Raw genomic sequence first — 14,161 nt, 5'->3', positions numbered from 1 at the left:
ATACAGCAGGGCTCTTTGCCTGGTTTTCATGATAATACGGGGACTCTGCTTCCCTGATCAACAAAATGTTTCTTCGACGAAGTCACAGCCTGACTCAGCTGGTTTTGCTAGCTTTATCACCTTAAACGATCTCTCTCCAAAAAATTAACGACTATGTGGACATCTTTGTAACATCAAAAATATCAGCCTGTATTCCATATCTCGCAGATACCGTAGCTGACACCAGTGGATAATGGCCAACTGCTCACGAGTGGAGCTGCAGAACCGTGCCTCACTGCCAGTTCATCACATACCACTCGTTGGACCTCAGCCCGTCCACCTCTGCGTACTCTGTTCTCCTTAACAATATTAAAGATCACCTCATGAGTTCATGCAGAATTCTGTACAAAGAAATTATTAACATGTGCAAAGAATGAATCAAATGAATACAAATCCTAAGCGGATTTCATCCATAAGATTTTAAACTGTTCTAAAGAAAATGTAACAAGTAACTACATGTAGCCAAGCAAAATGTATGTACTTGTTTCCTGTTATCCAAAAGGCACATTTCTGTGAGCACCATAGTTCATGACTATGCACAACTGCAGGACTATTTCAAACACAGCATATACAATTATTCATACACGCATGTTAAGCATAAAGTATTAAATGGCCCTTTTGAGATCAACTACTTCGCTAGCCAGTTTGCATATATAACTGTAGGAACTGTATATGCAAATCAAGGACGTAATTGCACTAATGATTATGGACCTGAGCCCTGTCATTTGAAAGTTGGACCTAAACGTAGCTTAAGCTTGAACAGTCTTTGTTAGTTCAGCTGAGATAACACTATGTAAATTTACTTGGAACAGAGACAAGTGCCGCTTTTAGATGCACGTCCACATCTTCCGCTGGTTTCAGTGGGAGCTTTTAGCAGAACTGGGAATGAGGATTTATCCCATACATAGGATATATAAAGAGCTAGGACCTTTGTGATACTTGCTCTGGTCGACTGAATTTGGATGTGTCATCAGTGAGTGCAATTCTCACTGACAGAACTGAGCTGGCCTCCACAGGACTGCATTTAGCTGAAAGCTGCTATACACACACCATCACGTGGCTTTTCAGTCACCTTGCCCTGCGTCTCTCTGGTCACTCCAAAGAAAAGTTCCATCAGCTGCTCTGACTGCTAGAAATTCTCCCATCACTGTGCAGTAACATTTTCAAAGGTCTCACGGAAGAGGGTAAATATCAATTAACTGCAGGAATCCGTATCAGTGCAGTGGCCAGGGTCTGCTAAAAGTAGAACAAGGAAACAAAAGATTGGAATATTTGTATCACGCAGCATTTTGTGGTGCTACTGGGATTCGAAAACCTAATTCTCCAACTGTTGTTATGAATGCTTATTTACATTAAGACAAGATATAGCTCCAGACTGAGCTTCTCTAGCCAATCTCTCAAGTACAAAGCAGCACGCCTTAGAAGTCTCCAACCACTCATAAAGACAGATACCAGCAGAATGTCACTCCATAACGTTTTCTAACTTAATGGGTTTTGTCTTTTTCAACAAAAGAACAGAATCAAATCATCTGTTTCAGCACACCTTGAAAACTGTTTCAGAGCAGGCACGTTGGTTATAAAATCACTTACAAACATCAAAGTCAATGAAGAAGCCTGGAGCGATGCAGAATTCTGGTCCCGAATCTTAAACACAGAACTTCATCAGCATTGCTGCTTTCTAATTATCTCTACTACATGTAAAACATTCCTGAAAACATGACAGGAGAGAATTTAATCAGCTCCTTTTATAGACTGATGTTTAGTGTGAAAGCAATAGGTATGGCGGAGTGAAGGGATTTTTCTTTAGGATTTGGTAGCAGTCTTGACTTGGACAAAAACTGAAATTTCTGAAATCCTGCTGTAATGAGGACTGAGATCAGCAGGGAAGAGAAACGCTGCAGTTCTTGCTCTGGCCAGAGGTACGATATGCTGTTATACCAGTCACTAAAACACCATCTTGCTGCTTTGACTGCCAGGCACTGATAATCTCTGCTGCTCCCTCAGGTAGTTTCCAGACCTAAAGAGGAGTCACCAGCACATTCAGACAAGCTATCCCAATTTTACCAGGACTAGAAAGCCCAAGAATAAACCTAAGGGGAGGATGACAGATTTTTTTTTTTAATTAGAGAATTAAAAAGAAAAAAGTAGAAAATTAGAAGAGCACTTACAAGGGAGACAAGAAAATCTGAGAAGGTAACTAAATAGTAGAAAACAAAAAGATAAGTGGAAGCCAAGAACAAAAAGTAGCAACAGGATCAAGAAGAAACTCTACAATGAAATAGATGAAGAGTAGCAAAACAAGCAACTGGAGCTTAGAACAAGGATTTCACAAAGAAGTACAAAGTAAGGAAGGACAGAAAAAAAAAGAGTAAAGTGGTCTTCAGGGCTCCCGTTTTCCCATCTACTTTTTTTTTTTTATTACTCCTTTTCAGTACTTTTTAGCTACATGGCTTGCACCTTCCAAGAAAAATGTGGGTCCATGGGTTTCTTTGAATCCTTTCTCATGAGGTAAACCTGGTATTGACATAATTAAGTTTTTTAATTGCATTGGAGAACTGACTGTCCTGAATGAATGTCTTAAGCTACTTTCCCACATCTTCAATGCACTTGTGCAAACGCTGGTTTGCACGTGAACATCAGAATTTGTTAGTGCAAATCCTAACTGACAGAAGCAGACTGGACTTTGCATACGCAGAAGATGTAAAGTTCAGTTCAGCAAGCATATACTGGGAAGCTTTGTCCTCAGGCATTTTTAAGCAGCTTCACCTCATATTCTTCCTCTGTGGGAAAGCCACCTAGAGAGGAATTTGCTGTGTGACTGCTCCATGTCCAGGAAGTGCAGTGCTGGAAGCATGCAGAGGTGATGCGACGGGCCATAGATAGTAGGAATAAATAATGAATGTCATTAGAAGTCCCTTTAAGTAGATCCATCCACCCATTTTCTGTGGGAAAGTGATTTTGTCCATTTTTCTCTCCCCTGAAACAATTATGCTCAGCGTTGTGCAATGGTTAGAATTTGGCTGGAATAATTAAGCATTTCCCATGATGATACTAAAGGAGAAGGCACCAACAGTCTATTAGTCATTCTTCCTTGCAGGGTGTGCAAACGTCAGACTAGAAGCCTTCTCCCTTGGGACATGACAATGCACACAGTTATTAGCAAAACACGTTCGGATGATGTACCTACAGAAAAGAAAGCACTGAACATACAGCTACAAATTGGAATTGCATCAAACGTGGCAAGCTCTCACAATCAACTTCTGTCAGACACAGAAACACTGCTTGATTTCTCCTAAATTTACCTCTGCAGCTGTCAGCACAGCGTCTTGTATAACATTCATGCTGCCACCAGCCCCGTAATACCTGTCCACAGCCCCAGAGGAACACGCAGCCTTCTCATCAGTTGTGCGATTCCAGCCCTTCCTGGACTGAGCGCGACAGTGATGCTGAAAAAATTCCTTGCTCATTTTTCCTCCTCCTCGCTTTTCCATTCCCCCTTCCTCCAAAGAAGGGCAGCTAACAACAGATGCCGGAGACAAACAAGCACCCCTTCTGCCCGGGGTGAGGGAACAGACGAATGCCCTGACACTCATAAGAAACAGAGGGAAAAGTGATCAATGGGAGGCCAACAAGGAAACCAGTACTTCCACAGGAATGCTGTCATTTTGGTAAAAAGCTAGAATTCCCAGCCTAACAAGGAGCCAGGAAGTTTCTACAATAGGGACTGAAACTGAATTATACTGTACACCTGGGAAGGTTAGCTACTGTGTAAGTGGTATTCACAAAAGGAAAAATCTGTGTGAGTAGTGGATTTCTTGGGTTCTAGGCATCCCCAAAATATCAAGAGGCTAAACAGTTCAAGAAAACAAAAACAAAAAAAAAATCAAAATATTTTTATTGTGTCAATGTAATATTTAAAAAATTAAAGCAACTTAAGTTCTATTTTGAAATAAGCCCAACTGAAACATGCTGCTTTTTCTCCTTCAAAATTTCATTCTACTTCTTAAACTAAACTCACATCAATAGTATCAGTGCCAAGGACACGCAAGTTTCTCATGACTTTATAATTTTATTGAAATTTTTCTGTTCAGTTCTTGTCATCTACATCCTCCCCAAAAACAAAAACAAAAAAAAATCACCATAAGACTTGCCTTACTTTAGCATTTGGTGACAGAGGTTGTATTTTGGGAGCCTACAAAGTTGTGTGATGCTTCAGTTGAGGCCCTGAACCCACCAGTATTTCTGAACAGCTACAGTCACACCTTATATGCAGTATCACAAAGTAGATAGGTAGTAGAGTCACTGAGGTGTCAACCCAGAGAAGTTCTCCCTAAAAAACTGGGAGGAAAAAAAAAAAGTTGCATCCCCAACTGCTGAAGCGTTACTCAGAAGCCCCATAAGTTTCCATCTTAAGCACATGATTCTGGACACCCTGTGGCTCTTCAGTTGTTGGCCTAGTTGAGAAGAAATTAATGATAAACCAGACTGAGTTGCACACATCAGAGAGTTAACCTTCTATAATGGTCTCTAAGTGAGGCATGTAACTGTAATCCATTGTGTGAAGCACACAAGCCAACAAGCTCTGCATATACAAAAATCTCCAACTCTTCAATTTTACATTCACCAAGAGCTTTCCCAGTTTAGTACTTTCTCAGCAGAGGATAAGAAAAAACTGACATTTTTGCTATACTCCTGAATAAATACATTTCAGTAAATACTCAATCCATTTTCCAAATTACACAATACGCAGCATGGTATCCAGAGGTTCCTTCAGCAAAGGAAGAAAAGAAGGTTTAAGCTGACTTTTATACTTCATTAGCAGTAATATTTGAATCTTCCTCAACACAGGAGCTTCCTTTTTCCTCTTAGCTCTGTCTGGAGCTTTTCTTTTTCAGGCGTCTAAATCTGATGCTTTCTCCTGTGATAAAGTTGACTTTTTTCATTTCTGCCTATTGTCCTCTAGGTTGTTCCATGCTTCTTCTGAGTACTCCAGCGTTAGCAATGCTTGCTGTTGTTTGAAAAGATTAATGCATCTCTTGCCTCTCTCAGATCAGTTATGAAGATATTATTTAAACAAGTGGCACCCAACACTGACCCTGAAGAACCCCATTAAAATTTTTGCTACAGCTAGATACAGTGCTATTAATATCACTACTCACTGAGAACAATCTGTCATTCCCCAAGCTAAGCTTATCTTATTACATGCAGGCTGCTGCTGCTACGAGGGCTAAGGTTCCCATGTTTGGGGTGTTTTGTTTGTGGTTTTGTTTTATTTTTACAACACGGGGAAAGCTGTACTTTTCAAGGTACTAAACAAAAGTGCAAATCAAAAAAAAGTCAAGATGCTGACATACTAAACCAGATATAGCTCTAAACCAGTACCAAGAGCTACATCTTTAATCAGCTTAACAACCAGTTGTGAACAAGTGACATTTCTAAAAGACTGATTAAAAAATCCTTCCTGTGTTCTTAACAATTTGGAGACCTCATTCAAAAATTAGTATAAACAGCAAAATGGGAAGAAGGTCAGTGCTGCAGTAGGCTTAAGAAAAGCACAATGTTTCTACTCCCTGCATTTATGCTACTCAGCATCTGTAACTAAAACAGTATTTGTCTGCTACAGCAAAGTTGGTTTTCATCTAATGCAAGTTTATCAGAATACACTGTGCCTTTCTCCATTTTTCTCCATGCACAGCAGGCACAAAAGCACTTTTATTTATTAAAAATTATTTTAAAAGGCTTATGTATTGAGAATTCAAAATCAAGAGCGAGAAAGAATATAAAAGCATTTGCAATTGAAAAAGTTCAGGCAGGAAACAATTTCAAGCACCTAAGGACATTATAAAGTACCATCAGCTTGAAAAAATAACAAAGAGAGAGAAGTACAAAACCAGCATTACCTTGAACTCTTTTTCAATGTTGGCCAACTTGGCAAGCTCATTGCTGAGTTCCAGAGCAGTGAGTACAGGATCTTCACTGGAGAGGGACAGGTAAGCCGGACTGGCCAGTCCTTTGTAGGCATTTATTCTTGACCTAGAGTGACTGAAAGAATCATGCTTTTGCTTCTCTGTGCAGTCATTACATTTGCAGAAATAATCATGAGGTCTTTCTATCCTTGCTCCTTTCATCAACAGCATGTGCACAACTTCGTATTTTTGGCAGTGGGCAGCTAAAATGATGGGAGTGATGTCTGGAGAAAAGCGGGTGCCGTCTTCATCATAGGAATAAAAATCATCGTCCTGGAGCTCCTGCTCGCAAGGGCTCAGAGTCAGTCGCTTATTTACTGAAAAGCCAGGGTGATTCAAAATTGCTTCCACTATCCTAATGTAGCCCTTGCTGATTGCGAGCAGCAGGGCATCTCCAATCCGTGCCAAGTTCTCTTTTTTTAACAGAAGTTCTGTCACTTCCAAATGTTCATTCCCTACAGCAAGCTGCAAGGCGTTTTGGCCCATGTAGTCAACACAGTTGACATTCAGTGTTTTTGACTCCTCTAGCATTTTGCGCACCACAGGTATGTTCCCATACTCTGCTGCATCCAGAAAGCGCTCTTCTTCAGCAGTTAGGCTAGTGCCTCTGTTGTTGAACATGAATGCCGGGCCTCTAATGGCCTGCCGCCTTCCCTTTTCCCTCATCATCGTCATACGCCTCAGAGATGGACTTTCTTCAATGTACCTAATGAGGGGAAGAAATAAAAAGGTCACAGAATTTCAGTGTTGGCTATTTGCAGCTTCCACCTCTCCCGAGGCTACAAAAACAGCTACGTACCTCATTTTTTCCTGTGTCATTTGCCCACCTATTAACTAGAAGCGTTCCTTCAGGGATCTTTCTGCCTTCAGGTATTTTGTATGCAATCTAAAGGCACTCACAGGTTCAATTCCACAGGCCATTTCTGTTCTGTTAGTATGGTCAATTTTTTTTTTCTTCAATATCAGATGTCACTTCTCTTCAGAAATCCCTCCCAAGATGCTTTTATATATAAAATGTAAACACATCTACTATACCAAGCTGCACCTTCAATTGCAATCAATAACCCCAAATAGGGATTCAAGCTGATGGTTCAAGGTAGGCAACATTTACACTTGCCATACTGTACTTTGCCTAAGTTAGAGGTGAAGACAAGTTTTCTTCCCACTGTTTTGCTGAGCAACACGCAGTGAAGCCTGATCTCATGCCTTTTAGTGTTTACTACTAGAAACGTTAAACAAATCTGGAAGGATCTACTCACAGGTGAGCGTGGTCCAGTTAGATATCTTTGAAGAACAGAAGTTCACACATGTCGAGCAGACTTTCTGGATACTAGTAACTAAACTGCTCACAGATTCCAGACCTTGGGTACTATCCTATCTAGATGGGATCAGCTCTCACTCCAACTGGAGTTCTGCAATGCTGCGCGCTATGTGGGGCCTACCTCTATTAGAGCATCTACTTTTCAAGGAGCTGAATGGAAGAAGCTGTCTAATGTCACCATAGGAGCATATATTAAAAACAAAACAAACAAACAAAAAAGCATTCTTGTAATATAACCCCTTATGACCCCCCCCTAAAATAGGAAAGTGAGTTACTGAATAAAAATTGGGATGGCAGGTTACACCGGGAAGAAGAAATCGAGGTGTAGTGATGTGAGATTGTTTAGGAAAGGGAACTGAGAACCAACTGGGAAAGCTGAAGAAACGAAGAAAGTAGATCTATGAGGCAATTAAAAATAGATAAATAAAATACTGGCTAAGAGCAACAGGGACAAATGTGAACAGGCTGAGAAAATAGCCGCATCAGATGATAACCTGGAACTAGCTAGGGAAGAAAACTACAGAGGAAAAAGAGAGCTTCAGAGAAGCGAGTCCAGGAGCTGGCATGAAAACTAGGCCTGAGCTAAGAGATTGAGGAGCAAACATTACCTAGCTGGAAAAAACAACAAGAAGCAATTGTCTGGAGAGGTCTGAAACAACAAAATAGATGGGATCAGGCTGAAGAGGTCACAGCTGCAGGGGGAAACAAAAGCATTTTTGCCTGCCAGAGCACAGGTCAAAGACCTGAAAAGGTATTTTAGGATACCATAACCTTCCTTGGCTACTGCCTGCAGATAAACATGAAGCCTACCAGCAGTCCCCCTTTCCTTTCTAGTCCAGCTCAGCATTTGGGAAGACAGTCTTCAGCTGCTTTCAGTTAATCCACTAACTGCATAGACATAGATCACCTGAGCTGACTTGATGGGCACAGAGGCATCAATGCAGCTGATAAATATGAGTTAATGGAGGGTGTGCTTAGAATACATATAACACAAATATATGTGTACATGTGTGTATATATATATATATATGTATATGTATAAGCGCTACATAGTCTGAGACAAACAGGCCTTATGAATCTCCAATTTGGGCCTCGAGTCCTCTGTGCCTCTGTTCCTCATCTATAAGAAAAAGAACAATTGCCTCCCATTTTACAGGAGCACTGTGAAAATGAATTTATACACCTCACTGAAAAAAAATCAGATATGAGAATAAACAGCCATGCAGAAAAACTGCAGAGGAAATTAATCCTTCTGCCCTCAGTGCAAAAGCCAAGTAAGGTGCACTGGAAAACGGGGGTCCACATAAACACTGAGAGCAAAACAGAATAATAAACAGTGCTTTTTAAGCAAACCCTGTCAGTCTGCAAAAAGACTGAACCAAGGGAAATAACAGCACTTAGACCTTGGGCACACACAGGCTATGCGTTTAACAGAACACAGGGGAAGGTGCAGGACAGCTTTAAAAGTTAGATGTCCTGAGTGCTATGTGTTGAAACCCACCACCTGAGCAATGTTCTTTCTCTCAAATGCAGCGTGCACGTGGTTTTTTTTTTTTTTTTTTGACATACCTGGATTTCCCCATACACTGCAATGTCAGCCCTCCTGGTTTTCATTGGGCTTATCTAATTCTATTCAGATTATAAGAATATGCCTGGCCTTTCAGCTATCTGCAGCAGGTATAATAAATTTAGCAAAATATTACATTTCCAGCACTTTATCAAAGCTCTGTGCACCACAAAAGGTAGCCCCCACACAATATTGCAGTTAGCACAAATGGGAAGTTCCATTTCAGACCAAGTGAGGAGATTCATTACCAAGGGCAGCGCCCCCCTGGGATGTAGCAGTGGATCTACATTTTGTATTTTCATGTGTGGTTGGTATTTCCAGACTGCCAGAAATGACCTGGGTGGCACTGTAGTGTAAGTAATGCTAAATGGTACTTACTTCTTGAAATACGTGCCAAAACTCCTTTGCCACATATGACAGATATTTTTTTCCCCTTGTTCTTGTACCACCTTCCTTAACTCTATGAAAATTTATCTTGCATAACAGACAGGATTTGTGACTGTGCTAAACACTGACTTGATTTAATACCTAAAGCTCGGGCATATTTCACATTTGGGAATATTCAGATATGATGCCTTGAGCCCAGAGTGCTTATAGTGAACTGCCACAGTATGCTACTGCCTTATTCCCCCCACAAAATCAAGAAGTGTAACAAGAAATAGTCTTTTCATAGTTGCCTTTCAAACAAGATAACAAGACCTTATTGCCTGCTATGCTATTAGGTTTCCATTCTTCCACCTCCTAAAACATAAAGCTACGAAAATGTATTTGTTTACTATAATATTATACAGGAAAAAAATAAGTGAGTATACAAAACCAAGAAATAAACACGGAACTGACAGACTCATGCTGATTTGTTGATTTAAGACTCTGAACAGTTGCCCTGAATCTCATTTGTCTTTTTATGGAATACAGAACAATATATTCAGTATAATTTTTCAGTATAATTTAAAATATGCCACTTTTATTTTCAGTTATATCTATCTTTCTTTCAAAATCCATTGTCTGACTGAGGTGACTCATCTGACATCTGTATAAACAGATACATCGTTCCAAAGGTGTTGCACTGGAATATCTTCTCAATGAGGAAGATTTCCTTAGCTATAAATCTTGTTACAGAAATGATGTATTTGAAGTGACTGCAATATCTTATCAAAATAAAGATGAAAGTCGCTTGGTGTTTTCATGACTAAAATATCATCAAGGCCTTCTGAAAAAAAATGAAGAGAACAAAAAATTGTGTACAGCTCCACATACAGACAGAAAACTGTCAGGGTCATCCATACCTCCCTTCTGTCTCCTCCTCCTCTTCCTTCAGCAAATTCAAAGACCTTGAAGGCAGTGCAGCTCTGGCCAGAGCACTGCATGCAGCAAGTATCAGGTACAGGGCCGCCTATTCCATTTTCTGCTTTCCTGTTCTTACAACTAAGATTTTTTAAGCTATCCCAAAAGATCAAGAAAATGGTGTAAGTGGCTTATTTAAGAAAAAAAATTTAAGTTTTAATCGAAAAAAAAAGTATGCTGCATTTTTCAACTTAAGTAATCAAAACAAAATGTCAACTCATATCTCTAAATATCATTAGGGTGGCTTAAAACTGAGATTAAAATAGAAGTAAATTTGTATTAATTGTGTTCTATTTTCTAGAGCTTTTAAAGCTCATTTTCTCAACCCTGACTCTGTAAGGAGGTGACAACTCATATTAAAAGAAAGAAGAGATGGAGAGCATGATGTTCTTCCTGCCTGATGCCAATAGTTGGAAAAAAAAAAAAAAACACCCAAAACAACAAAATAAGAATCTGTGGCAAACAAGAACAGAACACCACCAAGCAAGAGAAGTGTCCAGTTATTATACCTTAATCTTTCACCACAGATGCCCCGCAGCGTTACGTGAATTCCAGTCCTAGTACCCAGGCTGTGTAATTACGCTACATACTATGCAGCACAAAGGTAAAAAAAGAGCAGAATTCAGCCTCCATCTGCTGACATGAAGCAGCAGCTGAACCCCCCCCATTTTTTCCCCACCCGTGTTTTTCATATTTCTCTGCAAGAAAAGGGGTCTATAAAGCCTCAAGCCTCTGTTTGCTGCTCAGCTCAAATAAGAAGGATGGAATTGGAAAAAAGCAATGATGTTAACTGAAGCACACCAGTTTCACCCCCATCAGGGCATGTTTCCCTTGGCCCTAAGCACGCGCCAGTTCTGCTGCTGTTCTGAGGAGCCAAATGGCTTCACTGACAAGATGGAAGAACTCCAGTAACTGTACAGAAAACTTCACAATCTTTCAGTTATCAGAATAAAACAAGGATGTTCTTGCAGGTTTTATTTCCTTAACTATTCTGTATCTAATACATTTAAGTTTACCTTAAATGTTTTGTCTAAAAAGCCTGGCCTTTATATGTGCAATAAAAAAAAAAAAGAGAGGTATTCTTTTCCCCACTAAGCAAGCAATGACCTCTCTGTCTCTTGTGCCTTGCATGCATCACATTCACTACGACTTTGTACCGCATTGTAGTGTTGCCTGACACTGGACAGTATTCCTGAAATTGATTATTTTTTCCTCTGGATGTAGTTATTTCTAAAGTACAATAGTAGAAACCTGAGTAGCACACTGACTAAGGACTCAAGAAGCATTATGATTCCTCTGCTTCTACCAAGGATTATTTCAGTCGCTGATTTCTACTCTGTTAATCTACCCAACTCTTTTCACTTTCAAGCTTTCAGAATTGTAGCAGAAGGACAGAAATGTGGGACAAATGACATTTGCCTGTGTTCTGCTGTTTATCTTATGAACAGCAATTCAGAAGACTTATAATCACGCTTCCAAGTCTACTTTTTAATGCTGCAAACTGTATAAGCCATTTTTAAAAAGAGAAAAGTTGGAGAAAGAAGTTTCATTCTGGGCCTTCCCAAACCTAAACAGCAAGTTTACAACATTCACGCTGAAGAACAAGCTGTTATTCTACCTGAATTATTCAATGCAATAAAAGCTGGCATCAATGACTTAGAAGCATTTTACTCCACTGCTAACCTGCGGTACAACACGAGCAATCTTGGTTCTGTTCTAGCCCTGAAAAGGAAGCACAGGCCAGTGATTACAGGCAGATCAGACAAGCACATCACTCAAACAGCAATGCATGCACAGATTCAGAAGCCATACACTATCACCTGCCACACAGCAGACACAGACTGTGCCCCTGGTTCTGCCAGAAGTAACCTCTGAGATCCCAGCTTTAAAACTGAAGAACAATAACTGCCTTACTCCCAGAACTAAGCGTTCAGACATGCACATACGCATGAGCAGCGTTTTAGCTCATTACTCCTGAGATCTTCTAAACTAAGCGATCTCAAACATGTGTTTTGCTACCACCACAAAGAGGCTGTGCTGTTCCACATGCAGTGCCCCAGGCCGCATTAGATGGGCAATCCCTCCAGACCACTGCCTCACTCAAACGAGGCCTTTGCCGTCCCTCCAAACCCTGCTACAGTCACGTGCCAAAAGAGGCTGTTGGTTAATTTTTTTTTTCAACCAGTAAAAATGGTGTCACGTTCCTACATCTTTGCATACTGCACTCTGAAGAAGCTTGCATGTGTTTCACACAATTTGGGAATCTCCGCACCACACGTAAAATGTATTAAATGTCAGCTTCTTTCTCCCTTCTGGGAAGCCCAGGCAGTAGTCTGCAAGAGACAGGGTAATTCAGCTGAAGAACAGAACATAAATCAGGCCAGCTGCAAAATCTGACCCCAGTCTATGTGCTCCCACTGCTCCGAAATGACATAATCCATCATCCAAAATGCCCTCATGTCAGCTTACAGAAGTAGTGGCTCAGAACTGGAAAGAGCTACAGTCAAAAATGGAACAAGGCCCTATGAGATATCGGGAGGAGGTATACACAACACTGAACTTGTTCCTTCCCCCTGCTCCCCAAACTATGCAGAGCTTTTTCCTACCATTACTCACCACTAATTCCTCAACCAAAAAGTACCACTTGTCTGAACTCCTGTGGAAATAAAAGTTATGCATTTTGGTGAGAATGAATCTGCGTGCATATCAAAAAAGGCAAACAGGCCTCAGCGGGAAAGAACCAGGCAAACAGGGCTGCAGCAGCACACAATTTTAAAGCCACTTTTACACTGTCCTTCATTTGCGTTCTCTCATTCTGCTCATGAAAACTTCGTTATGGTTTTGAGATAGTCTCAGGAAGTCAGGCGTGAGATGCCCACTACACTTAATTTGCAATTTTTGTCCACGTTTTTCTCTCTGGGACATATCGTACCATGTGTAATAGAAGCATTACATCCAGTCTGCAGTCTTGGTGGAAATCCAAGGTTAATTACTTTTTCTAGCAATATTTGGCACAGGAGGGAGCCAATGTACATTGACAGGTACCTTGCACAAGTTACAAGCTTTCAGAGTGAAGACATTTCAAACATCATCTAAGTGTATCTCCCCATGCAAACCGCTTCATATCCTCTTGCCTCCTTCCCCTTCCACTTGTCAGTGCTGAATACTTAGATCACAAATTCTTCCAGTCTAGGACTCTCATATTCTGCACACACCAAAGCCTTCGGCGTATCAATCTGAGCACATCACAAGCAAACTGGTGCTCATCCATCCTATTTACGGACACTTTCAGGCTGTAGCAGCAAACACAAAACATTACTCTGGAAGAAAAAGCCTAGTGCTATACCATGGATGACCATGGGTATGTGACAAGCAGTGGGTCTCTCATTGATGCCCTGTCACTTCCACTGCATGGCTCAACCACAGCCATTTCATCAACCCAGAGGACAGCAGCTTGCTGTCACTGCTGCGACAACCCCCAGGACAGGCTCACAAGGGTTATGTACTGGTATGAAACTCCACCAGACACAGCTCACTACAGGCTGAGGACGCACAGCTATATACGTCTGAACTCCAGTTTCAGTCCTTGTTGGCATCAATTTGTCAAGGAAAAGAATACAGCAACAGTTCTGAGGACGCTAACCAAAAAGAGATCCAGAAATTTAAGACTGAAGGCTAACAATTCGTCTGCCCAGCTCCAGCTGTACAAAAGTTAAGTGTCTGAGCCTGAACTAATCTTCTAGGCTCCTTTTATGGTGAATGGGAAAAGACAGGCACCTCAAGGAAGAAGATAAATGACTAAGCTGGCGTACCCACTGCCATTTCCTCTCTCATCCCATCGACTACAGAGGGAGCTTAGACAAACAACTTGAGCACAACTAACTTTCAGGCAGCTATACGCAGGTGAAAGATTCCTTCGCTTGA

General features: G+C 40.8%; 1 protein-coding gene across 3 annotated transcripts in view; it reads right to left on the bottom strand.

Moving 5' to 3' along the window:
- The window catches only part of TRPC3 (transient receptor potential cation channel subfamily C member 3), a 42,504-nt gene that overhangs the window by 26,309 nt on the left and 2,034 nt on the right, over positions 1-14,161 (bottom strand). Inside the window, exons 1-3 of one of the 3 annotated variants that reach the window (XM_080588714.1) lie at positions 7,265-8,167; positions 6,805-7,005; positions 5,940-6,711 (exon numbers count right to left, since the gene is read on the bottom strand). In XM_080588714.1, coding sequence (XP_080444840.1) covers positions 5,940-6,711; positions 6,805-6,824 — 792 coding nt within the window. In that variant the 5' untranslated portion in view covers positions 6,825-7,005; positions 7,265-8,167. Of the gene's footprint in view, positions 1-5,939; positions 6,712-6,804; positions 7,006-7,264; positions 8,168-14,161 lie in introns of those variants that run through there. The other 2 variants (XM_080588715.1, XM_080588713.1) reach the window with 2 other exon arrangements.

The sequence above is a fragment of the Anser brachyrhynchus genome (genome assembly GCF_964034855.1).
Source record: "Anser brachyrhynchus genome assembly, chromosome: 4".
In the NCBI taxonomy this organism is placed as follows: Eukaryota; Metazoa; Chordata; class Aves; order Anseriformes; family Anatidae; genus Anser; species Anser brachyrhynchus.
Note: the sequence above shows the minus strand (reverse complement) of the source record. Positions and strands in the feature narration are given on the sequence as shown.